The sequence below is a fragment of the Arachis stenosperma genome, chromosome 7, assembly GCF_014773155.1.
Source record: "Arachis stenosperma cultivar V10309 chromosome 7, arast.V10309.gnm1.PFL2, whole genome shotgun sequence".
NCBI classification, from domain to species: domain Eukaryota; kingdom Viridiplantae; phylum Streptophyta; class Magnoliopsida; order Fabales; family Fabaceae; genus Arachis; species Arachis stenosperma.
Window position 1 is genome coordinate 13,640,129 of NC_080383.1, and position 24,371 is coordinate 13,664,499.

Consider the following 24,371-nt stretch of genomic DNA (forward strand, 5'->3'; position numbering starts at 1 on the left):
AATTTGTTGTATCGAACCATGTTTCTGACATTCTTGACATGCCTACGCATAATCAATACAATCTTTTATCATAGATGGCCAATACACATGATTGCGATATAACACCCATTTCATCTTTTTCCCTGCCTGGTGGGCACCACATATTCCATTATGGACCTCACCCAAGGTAATGTTCTGATCATCTCGACCTAAACATCTTAACAAACTCCCATCAATCCCTTTTTTATACAATTCATCAGCCATTAAGACAAAATTTATTGCTCGTAATTTTATCTTTCTCTCAACTACAATATTGGGATCTCTTAAATAATAAGCAATAGGCTTTCTCCAATCAGAATCCTCCCATTCATCCACACACAAGACTTCTCTTTCATTTGCTGGCACTAAAATTTGATGGATACTAGATAATTTCCTAATAGTTTTTGGACCAATCCGATACCTCAAAATAATTTGGGCTAACTCATTAGCAATTTCATTATGAATTCTAGGGATATGCACTAAAGAAACTTTTCGAAAAGATGTTAATAGTTCCCAAGCAGTTACCAAATATTTTTGTAACGTCTCATTATTACACGTAAACTCCTTTGATAACTGATTTAAAACTAACTATGAATCCCCTAAAATTTGAACCTCTAAAGCTCCTTTGGCGATTAAAATTTCAAGACCCAAAATCAGAGCCTCATATTCGGCCACATTATTAGAACAAGGATACTTTAATTCAAACAAAAATCTAATGGAATACCTTCTGGCGAAATAACAAGGATTCAGACCCCTGTACCATATTTATGCTTTGAACCATCAAAATACAATTTCCAATAGTTGATTTTCACATCAATTATATTTGCCCCCTGGTCATGCAGATCTTTCGAATTATCCACAAGAAAATCTGCAATGACCTGTCCTTTGACAGCCTTAGCTGGAACATATTGTGAATCGAATTCTGTCAATACCAACATCCATTTTCCCAAACATCCCCTTAACATAGGGAAACTCAACATATATTTAATAAGATCAGTTTGTGCTATAACTTTCACCGATTTAGCCACTATATAACACTTTAATTTCATACAAGCATGATATAGAGACAAACACAATTTCTCAATCGGGGAATACCTCGTTTCGATATCGGTTAAAACTCGACTAAGGTAATAAACTGCCCGTTCATGCCCATTTTCATCATCTTGTGCTAACATACATCCTATAGTATTTTCAGACGCTGCAATATCTAATTTTAAGGGTTCAGATGGACGAACATTCGTCATAATCGGTGCTTTGGATAAATAAGTCTTAATCGAATCAAACGCCAACTGATGTTCCGTTGTCCATTTAAATTGTGAACCATTTTTCAATTTCACTAAAGGTGCAAACACTCTAGTTCGATCGGAAAGATTCAAAATGAATCTTCGAAGATAATTTACCTTACCCAAAAAAGATTGTACTTCTTTCTTCGATTTAGGTGCAGATAACGCCAATATTATTGCATCTGCTTTGTTCTTATCGATGGCAATTCCTTTTTTATGAACAACAAAACCCAAAAAATTTACAGCCGATACACCAAAAGCACATTTCAAATGATTCATTTTTAATCCTTTATTTCTCATAGTAAGGAATGCTCTCTTTAAATGATCAATATGTTGACTCACGGAAATCGATTTGACCATCAAGTCATCGATATATACTTCCACAAATTTCCCAATAAATTCATGAAAAATGGCATTCATTTCCTGTTGATATATTGCTCCAGCGTTCTTTAAACCAAAAGGCATAACTACCCATTCATATGTACCTAATGCCCCAGGACAACGGAAGGCAGTTTTAGCCATGTCATCTTCTGCAATAAAAATCTGGTTATATCTAGAATAACCATCCATGAAACTAAGAATTTCATTTTTCGCTGCAGAATCGATTAACATATCTGCGATAGGCATAAAATATTCATCTTTTAGAGTAGCATTATTCAAATCTCAAAAATCGATGCATACTCTTAACTTCCCATTCTTCTTCATAACAAGGACAATATTCGACACCCACTCGACATAACGTGCAGTTCGAATAAATTTTGCTTTGATCAAGCATTCTATCTCTTCTTTAATTTTTACATTAATTTCAGGAGCAAAACATCTTGGAGTCTGTTTTACAGGTCAAGCATTGGGCTTCAATGCTAATCGATGTTCCACTAGTGAACGATCGAGACCATGCATCTCATGATAACCCCACGCAAAACAATCTTTAAACTCATGTAAAAGATTAAAGAGTTCAGTTCGAAAAGGATCAACAAGATCTTTACAAATATATGTAATTCGAACATCATCAGGAGTCCCCAGATTAATTTCTTCTAAGGGATCTTGAGATTCAAACCCTTTATAACAATCATCCTCTTTGATTGAGTATTTTTCAAATCCCAATGGTTCTAAATTATAGATGCAATCAAAACTGAAATCAATAGAATTATCAGAAATAGAAGAAACTTGATCTTTGCTTAATTTATCACTACTTTTATTTTCTACACAATGAGTCTCTGCTATTAAATCGGCAGTCCGACTCACATCATTAATTTCATTACAAGAAATAGGAAAATCATAACTAAACTCGATTGAGGACGTCGAATTGAACACATTACAATTAATAAGATTACTAACCCTATCTGATTCAACTTTATCAAAAGAACTATCTTTATTTTCTAAATACTGAAAATTATTCAAATAATTATGTAATGTTACCAGGTAGTCGGAAATTTCCTCAACCTAGTCCATAGAGCAGTCTTCAAGGTCTTCAAGAAAGACAGTCCCAACCAGTCGGCTCGAAGTCCAATTCAGGGTAAAGAAGCTTCACCGAAAAGCCTTCCGAGGACAAGAAACACCCTTCACAATTATAAGGGTTCAGTGATCGATCAACATTTAAAGGCTTTAACTTACGGCTATACATCCTGAAATCGACATGCAGTTGTTCGACATATAAATTCAAATCTGCTTTGGCGACCTCAGGCTTTCCATCTTTAGTCCATAAAAGCACACTTTGATGCACGGTAGAAGGTACAACCCCTACACCATGACTCCAATCTCATCCCAACAAAGCATTATAACTGGCCTTTGATGGAACTACCACAAATATAGAATGTCTTTCATGCGACCCAACCTTCACAGTCAAAGTTACCAACCCTTTTGCTGGCGTAGAAGCCCCACTAAAATCAGTTACAGCAATATTTGTAGGGACCAGTTCCTCAAAATGTTTCCCCACTTTTCCTAACATCCTCTCAGGCAGAAGACTAATTGCTACCCCACCGTCAATGAACACTTTGTTTGTTTTGAATCCATTCAAAATAGCGGTAATATGAAGTGGGCGTAAATGGGACATTTGTTTTTCAGTAGGCCGAGGAAAATACCCCGGTTCATCTTCAACTCGAATAAAGGAGAAAGCCTCCTCATCTTCTTGATCATAATCCTCATCTGGATTACTCTCACATTCCCCAAGGTATTCAGTTGGAATAATCGAGATCGTCCCTATCATGTCATCATCCCCTTCATCAAAATACTCTTCATCAACATCGACATCTTTGTTTTTATCGACTGCTGAGGACTGAGCCACTGCTTTGCCTTTTTCCATCTTAGCAGGTGATGAAATTTCCTTGGGATAAGTCTCTCCATCAAAAGAAAAGACAATTCGAGAATGCACAGAAGGCGTTTTCCTGCCTCTAGTTGAAGTTTCTTATTCTGATTGAAACTTCTCCTTCCACCTCTTCCCTTGGATAACCCCTGGCCCGTCCTCGATAATAGGCATATTAATTTCGAGAAGGTGCCCGATGCCCCCATTGAGGATTACGTCGATATAGATGGTCACGCCTCTGGAATTCCTGACAATTCCTAATCCACTGAACACCTACAGCCTGGGATCGGCTTAAAGGTGTAGTCACATCATGCTGAGGGATCTTTGAACTAGAACCCTTCACACGTCGAATTGGCTGCCTCTGGGGCACTTGCTCTTCCCTATGAGCCAATTCTTTCTTCATCCATTCCTTTTCAAAGATTGCTGTTGCTTCAGCATCAAAAACAGCATTGCACCGAGGACACAGAGATACGTTTCGGTCTTTGATCTTTTGCTGAACCAAGAAATCCAGCAAGCCATCTCCCGTTCTAGGGTATACAGATCTCACCTGTGACTCAAAATCATCAAGAGCCACATCAAAGTCATAGGACATGCCAACCATATTCACCCCTTAAACAAGGTTTGACATAACTAGCATCGATCTCGAAGGGATCCACATCAACTTTCTTCTCTTTCTTGTCATCATCGAATTTCAACCGTCATTCCATTATTGCTTCTTAAATCAAGTCCCTGAAACGGACACAGCTGTTAGTCGAATGACTTGTTGCTTGATGAAATTTACAGTAAGGCTTTCCTTTTAAATCTTTCACGGAAAGTAATGTTCTACCCTCGAAAAAAATCAATTATTTATCTTTAAGCAACACATCGAAAATCTGATCAGACTCCGAAATATCAAAACTATATTTCTTTCCACTTTTTTAGTTTTGAATCATTCGACTTTTCATTATTAGGCAGTTTCTTCAGTAAAAAACAAACATATGGAGGACCTTTCTTAAGTTCAGCCAAATCGACTTCTATTTCGAAATCAAATTCCTCCTTTGAGGACTCCATGGTTACATAAGCAACCTTTTTTTTTCAAGTAAAAGGTTTACTCTTTGACCTCTACTCATGTCTATACTTTTCTTTCTCTTTTTTCATGAGTTCGGTCTGTCAAACCTTTTCTGCCAAATGGGCCAAATCAGGAATATGCACATTAAGCAGTTTCCTGCACATATAGAATCCTAAACCCATGGTTGCTATTTTCATTATCTCACTTTCGGATAATGACACATAACATCTACTTATAGCATTGTTGAAACGTATTAAATAATCATTAATGGTTTCACCATCTTCACGTTTCAACGCCACTAGATCAGTAACTACTACGTTCATCTCCCCTCGATAAAACGGAGCATGAAAAGCAATTTCTAACTGATTCCATGTTGTGATCAAATTTGGTCTAAGATTCGAAAACCAAGTAAATGCATTCTTCGTCAACGAAGAAGAAAAACACTTCATTTTCAAATTTTCATCATTAGCTAAGTTCCCAATCTCAACCAAATAATGAGCAACATATTCAGTAGTTGATTCTCCAACTTCACCAGCAAATTTAGTGGCTATCTTGGAATTCTTTACCCTTTTTGGCACTTCAGCCATTTGAACAACTTACGGGAAAGCAGACACAAAATGTGGTTGATTCATAAAACCAACATTCAAACCCACTCGATTTAGAACTTCTATCACAATTCTAGTGACTTGATAACGTTCACCACCACATAACCTGGCTAAAAGGTCATCAGCATTTTTACCTCGGAAAACCACATAAGGGTTTTCTCGATTCAAAATATTGTTACAAATTTTTTCGTATTCAAGAGTTACAATGATTTCTTAAGTATTTTGTGAGTTAAATGATACTTAATTATTTATTTTATCAATCTAAAGGAGTATTTATTTCTCATTTATTTCTTTTAAAATAAAATCTTAAAATTCTATCTTTTAAAACCAATTTATACTGCATCAGACAAACTTTTATAATTTGTACCATCTTAAATAAAATATTTATATTAAAAAATTATTTGATTAAATGTTGTTTAGATTAAAAAATATTTTAAAAAAATGTCTATTAAAATCCGTTTCGTTGATTTTTTTTTTTTTTTAGATGAATTAGACATTATTATATGCATTAATATGTTACATAACTATCATAACTTTGATCCAATGTGAATAATCTTTATTATTTAGGCATATTCTTGTACATAAATTAAATATGATTTCAATATTATGACTTACACACAAAATTTTAACACTAAATATTCTTAAAATCTGTAATTATAAATTATATTTTTGTAATATTTAAACTATAAAAATAATATCTATTTTTTAAATATATCATTTTATTGTAAAAAATAAAATTAAAAGGGAATACAAAAAAATATATAAAATATATCTTATTAATAAATTTCACTTCAATGTGATTTTAACTAACATTATTAACACAAATTATAAGACAATAAATTTTTTTAATCATAATTTTATAAAATCACATTTATGCCAACATATATTGTCTATCTTAAAATACTTTTATATATAAATTATTGCATAAGGTCATTGACCTCTCTGTAAAGCAATTAGAGAATGAAATATTAAATAAATATAAATACCAACTCAAAAGGAAAAAATTATTTTTAAATAATTAAATTTCTATTCAATTTGTACTTAAAAGTTGAAATAAAAAACATCTTCTTGAAAAATAAAAACATTATGATAAAACTATTTTTTTGATAACTTACACAATATGATACAACTCTACAAATTTACATATATTTCTTTTAAGATAAAAAAACTCTTTAATTAAATATAATTAACATAGATGCCAATTACACAAAATGCTTACTGATGTACTTTTACTAGCAATTAGCATCAAATGTAGATTTATTATTTTGATTAGCTACTTTTAGCCAAGATGCCAAATAATCATAGTTCAAATTATTATCTATTCGGTAACTTAGATGAGAAGTAAAGTATAAAAAATAACAAATGAATAGGAATACAAATGCTCGTATTTAAGGACACGGTTTCTTATTACATATCTTAACACAAATATATGTTTTTAAATTATTTCCATGCTTTTTTTTATAAGTTCAATTTACCAAAACTAAAAGGAAGTTAATAAGATCAGTTCCACAAAATACATCCAACGACAAATTCATACAAAAAGATAACCTAAACTAAGAGAACAAAAAAAAAAGACAGTTACATCAATTGTTCTAGAAAAACTATCCATAAACAGATAATCACCCGAGTGCCGCATTAAGACCCTGCAAACAAACAATCACAGATTTGCAGCCTCAAAATCATCATCTAATCACTACAGACCGACCCACCGACCCCCTGCTAGCATACATACTTGATGCCCATTCTTTTTCAAATCTGAATCTCTTCCAAGTTCTTTTGTAATGATGAACCTTCTTAAGGATCTCTTTCATTTTTATATCTTGATTTCTAAAAAATACTATTATTTTCTATGCCATTTACTAATTAAAGCCACCATATAATATGTTGTGCCTTTTAATATTTGGTGTATATCATGGAGGATGGAAAGAAAAATAATAGCATAAAAAAAACTAACTTTTCAATTAATTTAGTCAATTAAATTAATACTATAAAAGTAAAAAATAAATGTAATACTAACCTCTTTTGAAGCAAAAATGGACATCCTCCAAAATCTAAGCTTTTTTTTACCAAACAGTTACATCAAAACGTAGCTAGCAAACAAATGAATAAAAACATTAAAGTTAATTTTAATTCACATTATTTCAAGTGTATGTTAAAATCATAAAATAGTAATTAAGTACTAATAAAAGAATTTTTATTGAAGGGTGTAGATAAAAAAAAATGATGTGACTTGAGAATAATAAATTCTTCTTCTTTCAACAAAAATGAAACACAGAGATGCTAAATAGAAAAATATTCTTAGATTCAATCAATTAGTAAAACAAAATTCTTTCATTTCTTTTTTTTATTTTTAATTTTGTTATAACTTAAAAGCTTTAATTCTGAAATTACATTATTAGGGAAGAGTCTTGTTCTTTTCATATATCAATTCTTCTAGCACAATTATATATTTTAAAGAAAAAAAGGTTAAATTGATAAATGGGACATAAATTGTTAAAAATGCTCATTCAGTGTTTTGATAGTGGGACATGGATTGTTGAAATTTCTCATTCAGTATTTTTTTATTGATGCTATGGAGTTACAGAGAATTCTATGCATCTTATATATTTCAATTAATACTTTTTTTAGTAAAGGAACAAAATCTAGTTGTACTTGCTGGTATACCATCAGACGAACATATTAATTAGATGGCATCCTAAAAGTTCTTTTATCTTTAAATTGAAAATCTTAAAAGTTCTTTCCCTCCATCAATAAGTAGGACACAACTATAACCCGTTAACCACAATTATTAGGAGGCTAAGGTAACATAACCATATGATGCTAGATCTCAAATGAAAAAATAAGTCTTAGATACTACTGGCTAATATAGCAAGCAGTATCGATACCTACCAATTTGTATCGATACTACTTTTGCTCTCTAAAATCTCAATGAGATCCTTAAGAACACTAAACTCAAGTGACATGGAATTTGCATCATGGAATCTGCAAATAAAATTCGTAATATAAATATCTTAAATATCTCTGTTAGTATCAAACACCAAAATGCAAATATAAAATAGTAAACTAAACTACAAATTGATCTTCCAAGAAACATAAAATCAGTGACCAAACAGCCAATTTATAAGTTTCTTATGCCATTTCAAGTAGTAAACTACAAATTGATCTTCTATCTAGATATAATTAGTATCAAACAGAAGATACAAATTCTGATCCCATGAAAAAAGGCTACAACATACACTAACTAACCCAACAGCAAAGAAAATTATGGTGGCAAATATTCAGTAGAAGGCATTTTTGTTTAAAGGAAAACACATGTTCTATATGGGTTAGTGCAAAAAAATTCTCTTTCACTAACCCAACAGCAAAGAAAATTATGGTGGCAAATATTCAGTAGAAGGCATTTTTGTTTAAAGGAAAACACATGTTCTATATGGGTTAGTGCAAAAAAAATTCTCTTTCATAAATCTATTTTATCTTTCAGTTTTTTAATTTATGAGCAAAAAATTATTCACGCTAAAATAGAATATGATAAATACTTGATCACACTAAAATAAAACAGTAGAAACATCACATAATATTTTTCAGTATCTCTTACAAAATTGAGATGCTGTGAGAAGCTTAATGACAAAGGGAGCACAATTTAAAAAACTGGTGGCAGACTAACTCATGATGTGAGAAGCATCACATAAGTTGTACCTTTCACACCATCAACTATTTTTACAAGTCTTTCTTCTAATTATTATAGCTACAAAAACAAAACGTGTCCTAAATTACTAATTAAAAAGATTTTACAATTGTCTTCAAATTGCATTATCCAACAATAATTAGAAGAAAGACTTGTTAAAGGTACAACATATTGCAATATATTTGGGGTGACTATCAAGTGCTTCAAGTTGATGAACACTGAGTGTAGCTGCACGAAACTCATCAAAATCCATCCTTCTATATTGCAATGCATTAAGCTCTAACCCAAATTCATTTTAATCAGCGAGCACTATTGGTGCAAATGCTATTTATATATTGTATGGAAGTATTGGTACAGTTAAATCATAGAACTTACTGATCTAAAAAAGTCAATAGTGTGCGACTCCATAGCATTTGTTGCGTTTTTCATCGAGGTCTGACCATGTCAGATTTGTGAGATGGCAAACACAATCATCTTAACCAAGTATATAAAAAGAATTTGAAACAAAACTAACCGCTTTGATGTTTTCTAGGCTAATGGTTCCATTTTTGTTTGGCTCCAAAAGTGTAAACTCCTCCTTTAAATAAAGCAGTTCGTCTACAGTTAATGTCTTAGAGACTTAGACAGTGCCTGTGTTGGTGCCCATCAAAATAATATTCTGCTTAGTTATTGAGAAGCTTAATGTATAGTGGGATCATTTAAAAGCAGAAAGAACAATAAATAACAAAGAAAAGCAGTACCTAAAAATGCAATGCTTCAGCCACCTTTAATATTGGCAGCCGTTGTCCTGTCTGGTGCATCTGGCAGCTGTTTTTCATTACATTCAAGTTCAGAGTCAGTCATGAGCAGCATGAAAGAAAAAGGATACCGCTTCGCTGTTGCACAATATCTTTAAGTGTGCTTTCTCCTTTTTTCAATTTTGAAAGCTCAGCCTCATCCTTAGCCAGAGCTGATTTAGCTTTTTCAATTTATTCCCTCCAAAGCTTGACACCATCTCTGAAGAAGGGCAAAGTGTGCAAGGTTAGGGCTAGGACTTTCTACAGGTCGAAAATACACATTCTCTATCTTCTCTGTCAGTTACTGCTTCCATCACCAGTGAATTCCTCCTACTTTTTCACTGGTGATATGTCTAGGTATTTTGAACCACAAATTGATTTGTGTATACTCCACAACTGCCTCAATCACAGAGGGAAAGAGAGAAAGAGAGAGATAAAAGAAATCAAGTAATGATCTGATTTTTAAAATATGCATTTAAACGTTACACAACTAACCTCAAATGGATAACTCTGCAGAATGCCGATTGATAGGTAAATGGACACAGTTCTACGGATCCAACAGCGGCGGTGGCATCCATCACCACCGTCGCCTCATTTCTCTTCTTTTCTCTATCGATCTGGCATCCTTCTCTGTGACCGTCCCTATCGTCGCCACCCTCTTCTTCTTCCATCGTTCTTTGTTTCTTCACCATTGTTTTCTTCTTCTCTTCTCTGCGACATCGAAAGAGGAAGTCTTTCCCTCATATGGTGCCAACTAACTCCCCCTTTCAAAACTTGCAGGGCGCTCTCTCATATCTTCTCTTCTTGTTAACAATAAAAATGCAGCTGCAAATACTCTATTTCAGTCTTGAATTTTTGTCGAGTCTTTGATTTATTCTTGAATTTCCAACTGCAATAAATAAAACATACTGTTTTTGACTATACACATGCATATTTGTGTCATTATAATAATTTTAAGCATCAACTGTATTTTTAAAACGAACAAATAAAAAACAAAAATAATGAACACCAAAAAAGGAAACATTATTAATTAGATGGCATCCTAAACAAAATGATGTAACTATAGCAGCATTTCTCACACAATTCATATATAAACTCCATATGTCCACAGCATGGAATGATTTAAAATTGAGGCTGATAATTAAATCATTTCGATTTAGAGATAGAAAAGAATAGCATATTTCCAACTGAACTTCTCTAGTACTGATTATATCAAAGGTTCACAATTTAATTTAGTATTGAAAGAAAGATCTTTAGTTGTAGTTGAGAAAGAAAGAATATGAAGTTTATCTCCTAAAGCAGCAAAATGAAAATCATTATGGTTACTTCCAAAATCTTCAATGGCAGTAGCGAACGCCACGTCCCTTTCATATATGCCTCCTAATCCTTTCTAAAAACTTAAAAAAATATCAATATTTAATCAGAGAATAAATTTATAAAATATCAATAAATTTGATAATTTGGAGTTTGGACACTAATTAATACTTCATTTATTCATTTTTTTATCACTTTGCATTTAAAAATCTTAGAATCACTAACGAAGAGAAACAATTAGAATAATTTTCGATACTTTTATAAATTAAAAGCATAATGATACTTCAACAATAAATTAAAAGCATAATTCTTTCTCATGACCTGTGAAGAGTACAATTAGACTATCAATTTGCAGACCAAGCACATACATAGAGAAAACGACCAATATCCCATGGAAAACGAAGCCATTCCAATTTCATTATACATGCATATTAAAGAGAAGCTACCAGAAATACCTCTTCCATGGTAGTGGCAATATTAAGTCTCTGTGCAATTCACTGAGAACAATTTCAGCAGCTTGATCAGCATCATTTGGATTTTCAATAGCCACCGCCTTAAGTGTTCTGGTATGAACAAAAATTCTTTAAAATGATGGGCCAGAGTGTTCATTTTGGAATCCTGAAAGAGACATACTTACATGTTGGTCGCATGCACACAAAAATAAATACTTAGGAATTTGGCAATCATAGGCTAAAAGATCTCTTTCAAGCTTGTTTTCATGTAAATGGAAACAACCAATGTTAGTTTCTGAAAATTTGGAAGGGAACCAATCACAGTATTAACCAACTAATATCAGAAATTGTTCAGGTGAAATTAGTAGTCTTTTGTAAGGATTTTGAGGTGAAAATCTCAACATATAAAGCTACTCATTTATCTAAAAACATGCAGTTACTGTCTGTTTAACATGCATATAGAATGTCCATTACTTAATAATATTTCCTTTTTTTAATTAGTTAATTATTTAATTATTTGAATGTAAATTCAATCCACAATTGAAAATTTGCAGCTAGAATACAGAATAAATAACACCAGATCACAGAGTGGCAATTATTATACTTAAAATCCAACAATGGATTACCATAATTCAATTATATTTCAAATTTTAAAGGTAAAGAGCAATACCTGGGGAATATATCTTGCAAGCAAGCTCCTATACACCGAATTGAAACCCATTATCAACGAAAATTATCTATAAAGTTTATTTTTAAAAAAAAAAAAGTGGGTTAAACATAATGAAGAGGAGAATCATTTTAATAACGATAATAGAATCATGTGATCATGAAATTACAGATAGAGATACACAAAATACACAAAAAATAAGTGGTCAAAACCCCAATGATTGCAAGATTACAGTACACAATTTATTCAAATCATCAATGTGCAAAATTCACTCATAAATCCAAAAAAAAATCTCTTCCTCGCAAAAAACGACCATGCAGATAAAAAATGCAGAACACAGAATAAAAAGAGCATATTTTTCCCATAAATTGAGAAGTTCTTTTATCTTTTAATTGAAAATCTTAAAAGTTCTTTTCCTCCATCAATAAGTAGGACACAACTATAACCTGTTAACCACAATTATTAGGAAGCTAAGGTAACATAACCATATGATGCTAGATCTACAGTTTATAATTTAACCAACCAATAAAGCAAGCAAACAACATAACCATATGCAACGGTCTCAGCAACAAAAACAACAATTAAATTAAAACGAAAAGATAAAATGAAGCAAATCAGCTTAAACAGATCAAAATAAAATTTTAGGTGAATTCCAAAACAGTGCATTATATCCCATCAGCATAAGAAATAAGAAAAAGATATAGATGTACTTCTCTAATGACTTGCCTCTGCTTTGATCTGACCTAAACCCAAAACCACACACACAAAACAAACTAAAAGAAGGGAAACAAATGTTTTGAAATAAAAACAGAAGAAGATTAGAAAAAAAAACACATTAATTTTTTATTTTGAAATTAAAAAAAATAGCTTACCTTTGCCTCACAGCCGATAACTTCTTCAACGGCTCCTCCAGCTCGTGCTCTTTCCTCCCTCGGCGACAGTGATGCGGCTCGTGGCTCCATGGACGGCAATGACAAGGTGCGAGCTCTCTCTCTTTCTGACGCATCTCTCTTCTGCGAACTTTCTCTCTCTCGCGCGGTTGGTTTGGCGGCGACGGCGGTTGCGAGGACCACTAGCGCCAGCGCGTCCTTCCTCTCTTCTCTTCTCTGGCTTCCGTTCTCTATTCTTTCTTCTGCTGTGTGTGTGTATTTGCTTGTGCATGTATTGCGTTTTGGAAGGGAAAGGGAGTTGGTGACTGGCGGTGACTGACGGTGAGTTTGATAATTTAGGGTTAAAATTGGAGTTTGATAATTTTAATAAAATTAGGGTATATTGTGTTAATTTAAAATTTATTTTAATCTCTTAAAATTAATATCAATTTATTATTTGACTTTTAATCAAATATTTTAATTTAAAATGTAAGATAATATAATTAATTTTTTTATTCATAAAACTTAAAACATTAAATTCTAAAATCTTAATTATTTAAATTAAATTATATAAAATTTTTATTCTTTTATAACTACTAAACTTTATAATTTATATATAAAAAATATCCAGTAATTATAGAATTAAATAGAATTTTTATTTTAATTATTAAAATTTGATTTAATTATTTTTAATAAAATAATTTTTAAAAATAAAATCTTTAATAAATAAATCAATTTAGAATTGACTCATAAATAAATAAAGTCTTTACATAATTCAAATTCAATAAATTCAATTTATATAGAAATATAAATGGAGACAAGTAGGTAACGATTTTAAGTCTAGGGGATTCAGGTAATTTTTGAGTAGCTTTGGTTTATCAACGTAAATTATCCTAAAATATATGAATATTTTTTAAAGTATCTAAGGTTGAATTTTTAAAAAATAATTTGTACTTATCAAAATTAAAAAGTCTAATATAATCTCATATATTAATTAATATCTAAAATTAATTCTTACTAATGTCTATTATAATATTTTTAAATCTTAAGTATTTTACCAAACACACTACCACTTATTATTATTTGTCCTTATTGAAAGTCATTTTTAATTTAAATTATCAAACATAAAAGATAATTTTATAAAGTAATATTTATAAGCTATTTTTGAAATGTAAAAATTTTATCAAATTAAGCATAAGTGTTAGTTTTAGTAATTTATTTGAGTAAAAAAATTATTTTTATAAAAAAATAAATAATTTTTTTATAAAAAAATTATATATTATTTAGAAAATAGAATTAAAATATACTTTTAATATTTGAAATTTTTTTTTAAAAAATTTATCTGAATATAAAATAATTTTTGTCTATTATTTTTTTTAAAAATATAATTTTTTTAACCAGGTGATCATATCTTTTTCCTTATGAATTTCTGTCTTCATATCTTTTCATAGTTAATTAGAAAGATATTTTATTAATATAAGATAACATATAATATCTTTTTAAGTTCAATTAGAAGATATAATATTAAATTTAAAATATGATTTAATTATTTTTTGATGATATAATTTTAAAAATTGACACATTTAATTATAGTTGATGTCAACTAAAAAGAGTAATTTTTATCTTAGATTTTTTTTTTGAAAAATTAAAATAAAAAGATAACATAATTATTTTGAACCGAAACAAATTCAGGCAAAATCAAAACAAACATAAATTGTCATATTTCAATCTTTTTATTTTTTCAATCAGTCCAATATATAAACTCTACTACCGCATTATTAAACCACTTACTTCAATAATCTTCTTAATTCTTTAATTATTTGTTTCTTTCTTTTTTAATCTTGAATATGACTTCAACAAATTTGCCTTCAAGTGCAAGCAAGAAGTTCGAACCTACAGATGAAGAACTCATTCAAGATTTTCTCCTTAACAAAATCAATGGGAGGCCTTTACCAAACTATGGAACCATTCTTGAAGGTGAATTGTTTGGTACAGAGAAGAATCCATGGGAAATTTGGGAAGAAAACGTAGAAAATTCTTATGACGGGAAGGACCTCTATTTCTTCACTACTCTGAAGAGGAAGTTCTCGACTAACAGCTTGAGGATGGTTCGCACCATCGGGTTGGGTTCTTGGGAAGGTGAAGACATCGGAAAAGAGATTATGGCCAATAAAACTAACCAGCGCATTGGAATGAGGAAACGATATCGCTTTGAGAAGAGTGGTACTAGCCATGATGGTGGATGGATCTTGCATCAATATAGCATTGATTCTTCTTTGTTATCAAATCCTTCCAATGTAAGTATCATAATTTTGTGTATATTCTTTAACCAGTGTAACAGCCCTAGGAATCCAAGACAAAGCAAAAACTATAATTGAATTAAAACAAGAATATGAGAACTGTAGCAATGACAAAACAGAACGTGCAAATGGATCAAGCCCAAGGAAAAGATCAGACCAGTACCAGGATAATAGAATCAGAACCAGCAACAGCCTCGACGTTGGCTTCCAGCAGCGGCAACGCCTTCACCAGTGACTCCAATTGAGACAAACCCCAACAAACAATATAGCTAAGATACAGGGTATTTTACAGAGCAATAAGGGTTCAGAGATGGTGGTTTTCATAGCTAGGGCTTAACTGACTCACCATTAATGATGGCAGCGATCGGCGGCGGCAGAGGAATGGTCTCTCCTCTGTGCGTCACTCTCTCTCACACGTCTCGTCCTCCTTCTCTGCCACAACATCAACAAAACCTCCTCTCCCCTACTCCGTTCTTCCCAGCTATGGTGGCGGCTCCCCTCAAAGGCGGCAGCGGCGGTGCTCAGCATTGGCGGCGACGACTCCAGCGCGGCGACAAGACACGGACGACGGGCTTGCAGCGAGCGCGATGGGCTCCTGCTCCCTTCCTCACCGTAGAGCTTCCTTCCTCTCTGAACCGTATCGATGGCAGCACAGCAGCCCGACGGTAGCGGCGGCGTGGCGGCGCGATGATTCGGTGGTAGCGCGACGGCTCGGTCTCCCTCTTCTCCCCTGCGACGCAACTCACTTCTCCCTCAGACCTCTCTTCCTCTCCTTTTCTTCCCCGACACAACCCTCTCTTCCTCTCTTCTCCCTCGATAACCCTTTCTCCCTTCTCTGTCTTTCTTTCTTTTCTTTTTTTTTTTTGTCTTTCTTCAAGCTTCCCCTGTTTTCCCCCTTTCTATTCTTTCCCTTTCTTTTATTTTTTTCCTTTTCTTTCGTTGGGTATGGGGTGGTTAGGTTAGGGTTAATTGTTTTGGGGTGTAAAGTTATTAATAAAATAATAAAATAAAGTAATAATGTAAAACTAAATTAAATATAAAGTAAATATCTTTGAAATATTATTTAATTACTAATTTAAAATTTATTTTCGAATAAATATTAATTTAAGAAAAATTGATGATAATTAAATTAATTATCTTTTATTTATGAAATAATGTTAAAAATCTATATATTAAATTAACACATATAAAATACTCATTATTTTTCAATTATAAGAACTCTAAATAGTAAATAAGAGTTTACTAAATTTTTTATATAAAAATATCTAAAATGTAATCTTAAATAAATATAATACATCATAATAATTTATTAATAACTTTCAAAAATTTAGAGGTCTTACAACCAGAGGTTTCGAATTTAAATCAAAAGAACCAGTACAAACTAAATTCTTGTTGGACTATGTTTGGTAACGTTTCCATGATAGATTAAAGGTTCAATTGCTGATGGACATAGAATTGTAAAAGTGTATTCTGTCTAAAAACAAAAAAATTTCGTCTTTATTTTATTTTAATCTTCTCATTATTTCTGTTTCTATTTAAGAAACAAAATCAAAACACAACCTAAGTAACCGCTACATTATGTTTAGTTTCTCAATGACACAACTTTAGATAATTTTTTTGGGTTGATATATATAATGACCGTTACATTATTTCTGTCTTGCTCCAATTCCAATTAAACAAAGATTAATGTATTTATATATTTTTCTTGCAGATGAATAATTATGTTTTATGCAGATTTAGAAAGAATAACATTAAACCTCGTCAAAAGAGAAGGAAACATGTGGCTCCTGAAACTGTGGCTACTGTAATACCGGTAAGTATTGATTTAATTGATGTGTTTAATTTTTTCTAACTATAACGAAAAAGTTCAATTTTGATTTTAAACTTACTAAATTAATAATAGTTTATAGCTTATTGAGTTGTGTTTATATGTCTTCAAGTTTCAATTTAACGTCTCATACACACTCTTTCTTTTCAATAATAATAGTGGTGTCTTTGAATACGACTAAGTGTTGTTGAAATAACAAATTTAGGAATTACATTTTTATTTATTTGAACACAATATTTCTAATTAGTTTGAGGATTACAAAGTGTATATGATTTTATTCTAACTCTTTTTATAATTTAAAAATAATGTTATTAAAAAGTCTATTTGAATTTTATTATATATAAAGTAAGTTTTTTTAAATTTTTTGGTTTTGATTATTTAAATCCATATTTGCGTATCTTACTATCTACATATTTATAATAAATGGCTCTTTTATTTAAATGGAGCAAAGATGTTTTAATTTATAATTACAGCTTCTCTTGTTTGCAAGACTAAATAAATAAAAGATTTTGATTTTGAAAGAATATAGGCGAATAAAGTAGTTCGAGTAATTAAAAAAATAATTAAAGATTCAGTAATTGATTTAAGAACTACAACTTATTTTCTGATAGACCTTACTTATTTACTTTAATTTAGAAACCAACTTGATTTGCATATATATTGGGCAAAAGTCAAATAATAATTATTCTTTAACAAAAAAAATTTCCCTTTTACAACAAATGTCACATTCATCATAATATTCGTATTATAAGCATTATTCTGTATTTTTTTTCTTCTTTCAATTGAAATTGTTTATGAAAATTTTTAAATTTTTAGATTAAAGTAAATCTGAATTTATGATGCTAGTTTGGATATTTAATTTAACTTGGTTTCCTACCTTATTTTCTATAACCATATACTAGTTACATATGAATCACACAAATGGTGAGCGTGCAGTTTTTGTTTTATGTTTTTATTATTATTATTATTATCTATATTTTTAATAGAATCTATAGATCAAGTTCTTGATATTATTATTGTATTCTTGATATTAGAATGCCAATGATTATGCTAGGATAGTAGAATTTGTTAAACAATCAGAGAATGGAGATGAAAGGATGGAGATTCAAAATAAATCAGCAAACCAGTCACGCAATAATGGAGATAAAAAGATTGATGAGATTCAGAGAAAACTAACAAATCAATTAGAGAATAATAATGGAGATGAAAAGATTGATGAGTTTCAGAGAGAACTAACAAATCAATTAGAGAATAATAAGGATGAAATAAAGGTTGATGCTTTGGTTACTACTATTGGAATTGAGGCAAACTGTGACGAAATGGAAGATGGTGATGATGATGAAGATCACAATGATATGACATGGCCAGAGTTTTTTGCAATGCAATTGATAGAAGTTAACAAAGACTGGTTCATCCCAAACGATGATGTCCCCCTAATTCCAAATAAATTTCACAATGACACGTTAAAGAGGTTTAAAAAAGTTTTGTGATCAACTATATCTAATTTTTGTTTTTCTTTTTTATTTATTTTTAGTTAATTAAATATATTCGGGTTCAATTTTGTACAGACTTTTGTTTTGGTCCGATAGATTTATGTATTAAATTTTTAGTGAATTAAAAACTACTTATTAATGTAGTTAATTTATTTTTTTTGGTCAGGTGGATTGGACAACCCCAATCCTAGACATTATAGTTAATTTGCTTAACTTTGTTCTAGATAAACTGAGGGTGCTTTTTTGCAATTTAACATTTCTTTCGAAGATGTAGTATATGCATCATGCCTGCTAATTAATGGGGTTTATTCTTGGCTACTCCCAAAAAAAATATTCAAAAGTGACTTTTGATGTTTGGACCTTGGAGAATTGATTGTTTAAATGAAATTAGTGTAAAACTTGGGTTATGCCCGGGTCAAACACTATTCCATTATAAAATTTATTGATATCTATTTATTGGTATTAATAATTATTATTTTTAATTTAAAAAAGTTTTTATATATAAAAAATTATTATACAGTGTATAAAATTATTTTATTCTATATTCTTAAAAAACAAAATAATTTTATTATTTTTTTAGTTCATATTAAAAAATTTTATTTAAATATAAAAACTATTATGTTTGTGTTTAAATATGTTACTATTGTACTATTCAAAAATTTTTTTTAATAAAATTAGTTTATATTCTAATCACACAAACAATAAATACTAACTAAATGATATTTATTTATATTATTAGTCTCTAGTGTATAAGTTGTGCTACTCGTAAATCATATATTTAATTTATTTTATTATATTTATGTATAATTTTTTTATAAAAAGATTGATATATATTTATTGAAAAAATTAATTTACTTAGTATATATAGAAAATTTAAATTATTAACCTCTTTTGTTATATTGATATTTAATTTAGTTAATAATTTTTTTCAAATGCTTTAAAATACATTGTAACTAAATTTTAAAAAATAGATAAATTAACTATTATGAAAAAGTAAAATTAACTATTATAAACGAGTTTAATATTTTAATATTAAATAATTATATTAATTAAAATATAAAATACATAAAAAAATACTATTTGTATATTAAACATTTTTGACACCTTTATAAAAATAATTAATTAATCACAAATTTAATAACAAAATCTTTGTACAATTGTTAAAAAAATACAAATGTTAAAATAGTATTTATTATAAAAGATATAGATATAGCAAGAATAACAAAACTTAATTATTGAATATGTTATTTTTAGATATCTATTACTAATAAATTCATTAATATATCATATCTTTCATTATAATATTTTTTACCACCAAAATTTTGAATAAAATAAAAAATATTTAATTTATTATTTTTCATGATAGTAAATAAGATAGTAAATTTTATTTATTTATTTAATTATTCAGTAGAGGATTTTTATATAATATCTAAAGATAGAAAGACAAAAACACTATCTATAAAAATAGTAGTAATATAAATTATGGTCATCACATACTTAAATCTTAAAATTTTAAAAATTAAAAACAAAACTAATTAAGTATGAGATCAAATATCATTTTGTCATTATATAAGAAGGATTTTTATTATTAACAACAAAAAAATATTAATTATAAAAAAATAGTGAAGCAATGAAAATAAATAATTTTAATGCGATCCAATCTTCACATGTTTTTCGGATCTCTGCCTATTTGATAGTTGATCATTTTTATTAACATTTAAATTTTACTTATTATATATATAATTTGTTACAAATTTTTTCGTATTCATGAGTTACAACGATTTCTTAAGTCATTTGTGAGTTAAATGATACTTAATTATTTATTTTATCAACCGAAAGGAGTATTTATTTCTTATTTATTTCTTTTAAAATAAAATCTTAAAATTCTATCTTTTAAAACCAATTTATACTACATCAAACAAACTTTTATAATTTGTACCATCTTAAATAAAATATTTATATTAAAAAATTATTTGATTAAATGTTGTTTAGATTAAAAAAATATTTTAAAAAAATGTCTGTTAAAATTCGTTTCATTGATTTTTTTTTATTTTTTAGATGAATTAGACATTATTATATGCATTAATATGTTACTTAACTATCATAACTTAGATTCACTGTGAATAATCTTTGTTATTTAGGCATATTCTTGTACATAAGTTAAATATGATTTCAATGTTGCCACTTCCATACAAAATTTTAACACTAAATATTCTTAAAATTTGTAATTATAAATTATATTTTTGTAATATTTGAACCATAAAAATAATATCTATTTTTAAATATATCATTTTATTGTACAAAATAAATTTAAAAGGAAATACAAAAAATATATAAATTATATCCTATTAATAAATTTCACTTTAATGTGATTTTAACTAACATTATTAACACAAATTATATGACAATAAATTTTTTAATCATAATTAATTTTATAAAATCACATTTATACCAACATGTATTGTCTATCTTAAAATACTTTTATATATGAATTATTTAAATATGAATTATTGCATAAGGTCATTGACCTCTCTGTAAAACAATTAGAGAATGAAATATTAAATAAATATAAATACCGACTCAAAAGGAAAAAATTATTTTTTTATAATTAAATTTTTATTCAATTTGTACTTAAAAGTCGAAATAAAAAACATCTTTTTGAAAAATAAAAACACTATGATAAAACTATTTCTTTAATAACTTGCACTATATTTTTTTTTGTGACTGAACATAACACAAAAAAAAAAAGCTCTAAGAAAAAGAGTAGTACTCCTCTCTAATAATAATGTCTAAATTATTAGGAGGTAGTAACCACTCTAGATACACCTGCTTGTTTAAAGCAGCAGTCTTAGCCATTAAATCAGCCGCTCTGTTTGCTGTGCACTGGATGAGCACTAAAGTAGCCGTCCAATTGTGCTGGAGTATCTCTTTGATTTTGTCAAGCAGATCAGAGTCATTTCTAATTATGCTGGTTGTGCCTTGCAAAACAAGAAGAAACGCATCAAGATTATCAGTTTCACATATGACCTATTTGCACTCGCAATCCCAAGCCATAACAAGCCCTCTCCAAATAGCATGAAGCTCCCAACAGAGAACACTAAAAAGAGGTATACTGGCAGAAAAACCTTTTATCCAAATTCCCATGCTGTCTCTAATATTATATCCAAAGCCAGCTAACTGCTCATTTTCAAAAACGTTTGCATCGCAGTTCACTTTATAGACATTCGTTGGAGGTAGTTCCCAGTTATATTTCAAAGAAAAAGGAATAATATGTTTTTTGTTGATAACAACATTAGAGAAATCTCGAGCAGCTTGTTTAACTAAGGGAACAATTTTCTCCTTACTCCATGAATCATCTTGGTGGAAGATGTCATTGTTCCTATCCCTCCAAATCCACCAAAAGGCCGCTACAAAGAGAAACTCATTTTTGTTGAGGTTAGAACGAATCCAAGACACAAAATTCAAACTAGAGTCCTCAGCGGTCATTCCCAAATTTAAGATAATCCAAATCTGTCGAGCTTTTTGGCAAGTCCTAAAGCAGTGGTTAATATTCTCTAAAGCAAGATAACATCTCTGACAAAAATCAAAAGTAGCAAGACCTCTTTGAAACTGGTAACTAGCTGTGGAAACTCCGTTGTTGAGGCAAAGCCAGAGCAGATACTTTATCTTCTCCGGTATTCTCAAGCGCCAAAACCAAAGCCAATTTTCATTATCATTCCAACCAAATTTCTTCTTCAATAGCCATTCATACCCGTTTTTAGTCGAGTAGGTGAGAGTATTTGAGTTTGTCCAAAACCAACATGTTTTATCTCCTGCCTGCTTGATAGGATCAAAGAGTATTAAATCAAGTTTAACTTCTTCCGGAATCATTGTGCAAAGAATATCCCACCGCCAATGCCGATGGTGCCAGACATCTTCTAACTTCAAGTGAGAATCAGAAATGTGCACAAAAGGAACTAAAAGAGCTAGCGTTCCACATGGTCGCCAAGCATGATACCAAAAGGATTGAGACATCCTGCCTGTACACCAATCAAAACCATCACGAAGCTTTTCTATTGTCTTATAAATCGTTCGCCAAGTGCTTGAAACATTATTAGAAAAATTGGGTGAAAAGCAAGAACTCCCAGATAAATATTTTGCCAACATAATTCTTACCCAAAGCTTATCTTTATTATGCAATAATTGTCAAACAAGCTTTCCGAGTAAAGCAAAATTTACACATTGGGTATCTCTAATTCCCAAGCCTTCATATTTTCTTGGAGTGACAACTTTGCTCCACTTGACCAAATTTAAGCAACGCTCTCCCACCTTTCCCTTCCACAAGAATTGTCTAAGTACAGAATCAATCTTTTGACAAGCTGACGTAAGAAAAATAGTCACTTGCATCTGATAAATAGGAAGAGAAGAAGCAACAGATTTAATTAAGCAAAGCCTGCCTGCTCTGTTGAGGAGCCGACCTTTCCAACTAGCCAGCCTATTCTTGATTTTCTCTAAAGAGTCCGAAAAAATAGATCTAGCAGCTCGAGGATGATTACGATTCACCCCCAAGTATTTGCCTAGGTCACTAGTAAAAGGAATATGAGAAATACCAGACAACATTTCCTTCCTTCTATTAGAGATATTTCTAGAACAAATAGCTTTAGATTTTTCAATGTTAACATTCGTACTTGAAGCTTTACAGAACAACTTCAAGGTGTGCACAACATTCTGAACTTGACTTTTCTTTGCTTTACAACAAAGGAGTAAGTCATCTGCAAACATCAAGTGAGAAACTCTAGGTCCCCCTCTAGAAACAGCCACACTATCCTAAATACCCTCGTTAACTTGTTTGGAAATGAAGCACGCCAATTTCTCTATGCAAAAAACAAATAAATACGGAGAAATTAGATCTCCTTGCCTGAGCCCTCTGCGAGGTTGGAAGCTGTCCAATCTATTCCCATTCTAAAGGATGAAAATATTTGAGGCCTGAATCCAATTCATTACAAGCCGAATAATTAGAGAAGGAAAGCCAAAATATAATATGATACAACTCTACAAATGTACGTATACTTCTTTTAAGATAAAAAACTCTTTAATTAAATATAATTAACATAGATGCCATTTAAACAAAATGCTTATTGATGTACTTTTATTGGCAGTTAGCATCAAATGTAGATTTATTATTTTGATTAGCTACTTTTAGCCAAGATACCAAATAATCATAGTTCAAATTATTATCTATTCAGTAACTGAGATGAGAAGTAAAGTATAAAAAATAACAAATGGATAATGGTTAAAAGCAGAAGACAAATATAAATGCTCGTATCTGAGGAGACGGTTTCTTATTACATATATTAACACAAATATATGTTTTTAAATTATTTCCATGCTTTTTTTTATAAGTTTAATTTACCAAAACTAAAAGGAAGTTAATAAGATCAGTTCCACAAAATACATCCAATGACAAATTGATACAAAAAGATAACCCAAACTAAGAGAACAAAAAAAAAGACAGTTACATCAATTGTTCTAGAAAAACTATCCATAAACAGATAATCACTCGAGCACTGCATTAAGACCCTGCAAACAATCACAGATTTGAGCTATTATTCATTGACTTTTAAAAATGACTTGTACTTATCAAAATTAAAAAATCTAATATAATCTTATATATTAATTAATATTTAAAATTAATTCTTATTAATGTCTATTATAATATTTTTAAATCTTAATTATTTTACCAAACGCACTA

The 24,371-nt window shown here is 30.1% G+C and overlaps 1 protein-coding gene and 1 long non-coding RNA gene across 11 annotated transcripts; one reads left to right on the forward strand and one right to left on the reverse strand.

The window, feature by feature from the left end:
• Positions 1–6,643: 6,643 nt before the first annotated feature.
• LOC130941220 (uncharacterized) lies at positions 6,644–13,908 on the reverse strand. 10 transcript variants are annotated; one of them, XR_009070559.1, is made up of 9 exons: positions 13,023–13,904; positions 12,154–12,220; positions 11,487–11,649; positions 10,213–10,606; positions 9,682–10,113; positions 9,456–9,571; positions 8,146–9,376; positions 7,274–7,346; positions 6,644–6,899 (listed from the first exon to the last, which is right to left on the reverse strand). It is a non-coding gene; the product is annotated as an uncharacterized LOC130941220 (long non-coding RNA). The 10 variants fall into 10 exon arrangements; XR_009070561.1 differs by having other exon boundaries at positions 6,644–7,346; positions 8,146–8,238; positions 9,317–9,376; positions 13,023–13,530; XR_009070553.1 differs by having other exon boundaries at positions 7,274–9,376; positions 13,023–13,908.
• A 3,122-nt stretch (positions 13,909–17,030) lies between these two features.
• LOC130939427 (uncharacterized) lies at positions 17,031–18,637 on the forward strand. The gene is made up of 2 exons (XM_057867531.1): positions 17,031–17,132; positions 18,182–18,637. Exons 1-2 carry the CDS (start codon positions 17,031–17,033, stop codon positions 18,635–18,637), a joined length of 558 nt encoding a protein of 185 aa, XP_057723514.1.
• Positions 18,638–24,371: the final 5,734 nt, after the last annotated feature.